We start from the raw sequence: 5,560 nt of genomic DNA, 5'->3' as shown, positions 1-5,560 counted from the left end.
CTGCTATCACTAGCCTGAGAAAAATGAAGTTATCTTTCTGTAGAAAATGTACTTAGGCATTCTCCTAAGTTAAGCTTTCAGAAAAACTAAGCGATGGTATGTTCTGGTTCTACCACTGTATAAAATAAAAATAGTAACTTTTTTAGGGCTTAGTGTGTTTCAGGCACTGGGCTAAATGTTTTACTAACACACAATTAAAATATTGAAGTAGATTTAAAGTAGATTCTTAACAACAATATGATACATTTTTAATATCCCAATTTTCCAGATGAGAAAACTGAAGTTTACTGGTAAGTAACTTCCCCCCAGATTGTAAGTTAATAGTAATAGCAGGGGCATGGCGGAACTCCAGGGTAGGCCAAGGGTCTGATCTTAGTGCATTGGCCATCTTAACCAAAATCAGTGTGTCCCTTCTTCCTCTGTGCCCGCCTTCACTGACCTTCACGAGGTGTTATTCTTAGCTTTTATCACTCTCGTGCAACATAATCAGCTGCTTTGTGAAGCTCGACAGCCTCTTACATGTTTTACGTTCTCTGATTCAAATCACCGAATATAATTCTAGACTTTTTTCTCTTTAACAAGTTTTATTATTTTTTTTTTACCCTGGCACTGTTAGTTATAATTATGTCACAATATACATATAGGATCTAATTTAAGCACTTTAAAAAAAAGACAGTTGACTCCTCAGTCAGGAAACAGTAGAGAAAGACAAATAAGTAAAAAGTAAAATACCATTTATTTGACATTTTTAGTTAGCAGGTGCCACGGGCATGTAAGATTTGATTTGTTTCTGATCAAACCATACATGGCTCTTCTGAACAAAATGTTAAGTAGGAAAACGTTTTAAGATATTCAGCCTCAAGCCAGATTTAGGATGCTACTAGTACTTGATGCATGTTAGAGACTAGTAAAATCTTATTTACTCGGTGAATTTTTTAAAAAAAGATAAAAGTCATAGAGGAAGGTCTTTTAAGTAGATCAATTCTCAGCTAAGACTACTGTCTTTAAGAAAACAATGAGGATACCTATCAAAATATTTTGAAGTAATTTTCCTAGAAGTACTTGTTAGTTTTATTAAGATCAATTTTTATCGATTGATCATTCACTCACCTGATAAAAATTTATTGAAAGCCTATTATGTGCAAGAACAATGCTTATTAATGGGTTTACAGTGGTGAATAAAATTGGTATGTTCTGCCCCCAGAGTGCTTAAATTTCTATGAGGAAAGCAATAAAACACTAAAAAGAAATTAAATTTCAAAGAGTAATCAATGTTCTACATTACTGTCAACAGTCATTTGGGGAAACTACTGAGTGGGAGAAGGATATTGTATTCCACCCATTCAATCTACACACAAATGAGAATATATAGGCTGACTCACCGATAATATGCGAACAAAACGGGCACCACTTATTAAAAAGGAGCAGCAACTATAATATTTAGCTAAAGGGACCCTTGAAATCTGACATATGATTATTTTGGCCATAAATTGTAAGTTAAATTAAAGAACTGTTGGTAAGGTCTTAGTCTGAATTAAGAACATATTTCCATGTGCCACAATGAAGTAAGATCTGAAGAGCTGACTCTACATTGCAAGTTATTATTTATTTTTAGGCATTAATAGATTATGGGATTGTGCTGCTTCTTGATGCTGGAAAAACTGTCACATTAAATACCTTCATTAACCGTGGACTTATCTATAGAGAACTAGAGCAGTACGCCTTTGCATTAGAGGTAAGCCTTCCTGTTAGGCATGTATAAATGGACCTACTTAACTTTGCATATTTACTTCTGAAAACTAGTGACCAAGTTTCAATTGTGGGGAACTGGCGAGATTAGTGATTACTTTAACAAGAATTGTATCAAAACACTTAGAATGGCTAATAGAATCTTTGCCAAGAAAATGTGTATTTTTACTCTGTTTTGGTTACAGATAAATAGCAAATGTATTAAAAACATTCTAATTTCATTAAGACTATCCCCTCTCCCAAGGAAGTGCACACAAAATTCAGTTATTTTGTAAATAAAGTAATTTATCATTTACTCTGCTGTCCATTGCTCTTTCTCATTCACAATGTTCCTCTTTATATATTGAAAATGTATCAAAATAAATCTGTTGCAGACAGGGTAGGAAATATTAATAGTTGCTTGGAATGGGTTACTGGGAACAGGCTTTTGAATCAATGGGAACAAACACTAAGAAGGGTCATGGAAGGAAGCATATGTAGTATATTGAAAAGAAACAGGCAGTTTAAAATGTATTTCATTGTAGAATAATTAAGCAAAATCCTTAATTCTCATTTTTAACTTTTTATTTTTATTATATGTTTTACAGTAATATTAAGAAACATAAAGCAAAATTAAACAGCACTTCGAGGTTTGCGTTTAAATACTAACACTTTTGCTTCTTTATTTTTAAGGAAGTGCCACCTAACACTGTGTGTAATGTGTTTCCGATGGTTTTTCTACTGCAGCAGTCATCATAGGAGATTCTGCCCAACAGAATCACTTTCTTTCTTTTTTTTTTTTTTTTGGAGAGGTTTTTGCTATAGGTCGCGTGCGCTCACCAGAAAGACAGAGACAGAAAGATAGAAAGTGAGAAATCACCCCCCAGCGGGGATGGCCATGCCGGAATCTCTTCTCCTCCATTCTCTTCTTGGAATCTTGGGCATGCACGCACATGCACTTCGTATGAGTTTAGCCACCGAATCTGGGACTCGAACCGCGGTCACCTACATGGGAGTTCAGCAACATAGCCATTACGCTAACTGCTGGTCCCCAGAATCCCTTACTTTCTAGGCAGTTTACAATATGATGAAATGTAATCTCAACATTTTAAATTCTTTTAAGCTTTTTGATATATTAAAAAGTCTTTGAGATAATACCATTAGGATGTCCTTAGTCAAGGGAGTGGAAGAGCTTCTCTGCAATAGACAAGAAAGCTTAAAATTTGGGAAATTTGGGCAATGGTGTTGGATGGAGAAGGTGAAAAAATGGACGCGGGAGCAAAGGATGTCAGCTGTCGAATAAAATGGCCTGTGTTATCCACTGAGTGAGATTAACTTAGTGTTAGACAACTGCATTGCCTCTGTTTATTGCACAGTTCCTGCATACTAAGTTCGCAACAATACTGTACAATTTATAGTTATAACTTACAGATGAGGAAACTGATATTTAAAAGAAATTACATAAAAGATCTCTTAACCAGAAAATATTGGGGTAAGACCTGAAGTGAGGTCTCATTTGACTCCAGATTCTATTATATGTTCTTTTAGACAAGGGACAGGCATTAAAGATACGGAGATAAGACGAGAGTTCTAGTTTATTTATTCATTTATTTTTTAAGAGAGATCTTTTGCTATAAGGTGCATGTACTTGCCAGAGAGACACACAGAGAGGGACAGGAAATAAGAAATCACCTCCTGGGGTGGATGGCCTTGCTGCCACCTCTTCTCCTCCATTCTCCTCTCAGAATTTTGGGGACTCATGCACACATGCCAGGGGTGAGTTTGAAGTTGCTGGGTCCAGGACTCAAACCTTGGTCGACTATGTGGGAGTCCAGCAATGTAACCATTACACCATCTGCTGGTTCCAGGAGTTCCAGTTCTTGAGGCGCAAATGTTTTAGTGAGAATCGTTCTTGATTCTTCTCTTTCCTGACACCCCAAACTTAACCTGTTACATATCCAGTCAGCCCTGCCACTAAACCATGTTCTGAATGAAATCACCTGCCATAATTGCCACTGCTGTCCTCCTTTCGACCAGTAACTATGAGAGCAAGATGTGAACTTGGATCTCAGAACTGAATCATCTCTCAACTGGCCTGTCCACATCCACGCTTGCCCTTCTACATGCTGTTCTTCATGCAGCAGCCAGAAAGATTGCTAAAGAATATGAAGCTGATCAAGTCATTCCTCTTCTCGAAACTCCCTGCTAGCTTCCCATCACACTTAGAGTAAAATCTGAATTCTGAGCTGTGAGCAACCAACACCTTACAAGATCTGACTGCTGCTAGCCTCTCTGACCTCACAGCCAAACATTTTTTTCCTGCACTCTAGTCATTCCACTCTGGCCTCTTGCTATTCTGTGGAAAGGACAAGCTACCTTCCTGCCCCAGGGCCTTTACACAGCTATCTGTTTGTGTATGCATACAAAACTCTGATGATCTGTGTAAGGTTCATGACCTCCTCACATTCAGGTTTCTGCTCACATGTGACCTTCTCAGTCAAACAGAAAATAGATAGATTAAAATAGAACATTAAACTATAAAAAGAACCCAAAATAAGTCTAGAAAGGGAAAACAGGGGAACAGGAACAGGAGACCAGCAGAAAACAATAAAAGAGTTGTCCTAAATCTAGCCTTATCAGTAGTCACATTAAATGTAAATAGTTAAAATATACTAAATAAAATAATGAGAATGGCAGAAAGTGTTCTGATTATATTCTAGCCACAAGAAATACACTTTAATTTTAGATAAGTAAAATGAAAAGCCTAGACAAACATAAACCATACAAACACAAAAGGAAAAAGGTTATTTTCCACTATGTCAAATTTTTTAAAACTAAAAATTAAAAAAGATGCAGACAGACGAAGAAGCCATGAAAACTATTACTGAGTAAAAAGAAGTGTAGATGAAGAAATAAAAGAAAGCAAAGTCTTAAGACCTATCTAGAGGAAAAAAAATAAAGATTGATCAATTATAGGTCAAGTGTATTATTGCTGAAAATGTTAGTTAATTGATAGTTGTATGCTTTTCATGAGAACACTTTGATCAAGCAACATTTAGACTGGGATTGTTTGAGAAAGTAATGGTTAAGTTTGTTGGAAAATGTTGAAAACATTTTCGTCTATCTCTTTTCCCTCTTGAAAACCTATCATAACGATAGGAAAGTGTTAGGGTGATCTCTGTGATGTGTTAGGGTGGCCTTGGTAGCAGACTGTGAAAGAATTCACAAACTCAGAGAGAAAGCCAATAGAAAAGAATTTATTTACTTTCCTAAGGGAGGAAAGGGGCTGGATACGGAGAGTTGTATTGGCCTTGGAGGGTGGGGGCACGCAATTTTATTGGGAGTTGAGGAAAGGGGGGGCTGTAGTTGGGTAATTAGGGTGATGCATTTGTTGGCCCTTGAGTTATTCCGTTATCTCCAGATGTCACGTTTGGCTGCTGTATTCTGTCTTTAGTTTTGGTGCCAACTGACGAGGGATGTTACAACCTTTATGTCTGAAGGCAAAAACAGAAAATACGAGGTCGGCCATCTGTGATGAAGTCAAGAAAGGACTAATGGGAAAAAACAGGAAGGAGGAGAAAGAATGTCTGGAGCAGCTCAGAGTTTTAGATGCGTTCTAGGCCTTTCCAATTAAAACATTCAAGGTGCCAGCCAGAGACTGAGTTAACCCTTTCTCGTCCCCAAGATGCTTGGGAGAACATTGAACCCTTTCAGAAAGGATTATAAAAGGTGTCATTCCGCAAGGTTAAGGACTGAAAAGAAGAGAGTGGAAAGAGCAGAGGGAAGGCACGTCATGTTGGGGCAGTGAAACACGGATTCAAGATACAGACGA

General features: G+C 37.2%; 1 protein-coding gene across 1 annotated transcript in view; it reads left to right on the top strand.

Moving 5' to 3' along the window:
* Positions 1 to 5,560, top strand: part of TTC6 (tetratricopeptide repeat domain 6) — a 210,944-nt gene that overhangs the window by 178,264 nt on the left and 27,120 nt on the right. The window contains exon 28 of the mRNA XM_006152364.3: positions 1,616 to 1,735. Coding sequence (XP_006152426.2) covers positions 1,616 to 1,735 — 120 coding nt within the window. The remainder of the gene's footprint in view (positions 1 to 1,615; positions 1,736 to 5,560) is intronic.

Source organism: Tupaia chinensis, unplaced genomic scaffold (assembly GCF_000334495.1).
Source record: "Tupaia chinensis unplaced genomic scaffold, TupChi_1.0 Scaffold000350_1, whole genome shotgun sequence".
NCBI lineage: Eukaryota > Metazoa > Chordata > Mammalia > Scandentia > Tupaiidae > Tupaia > Tupaia belangeri.
Note: the sequence above shows the minus strand (reverse complement) of the source record. Positions and strands in the feature narration are given on the sequence as shown.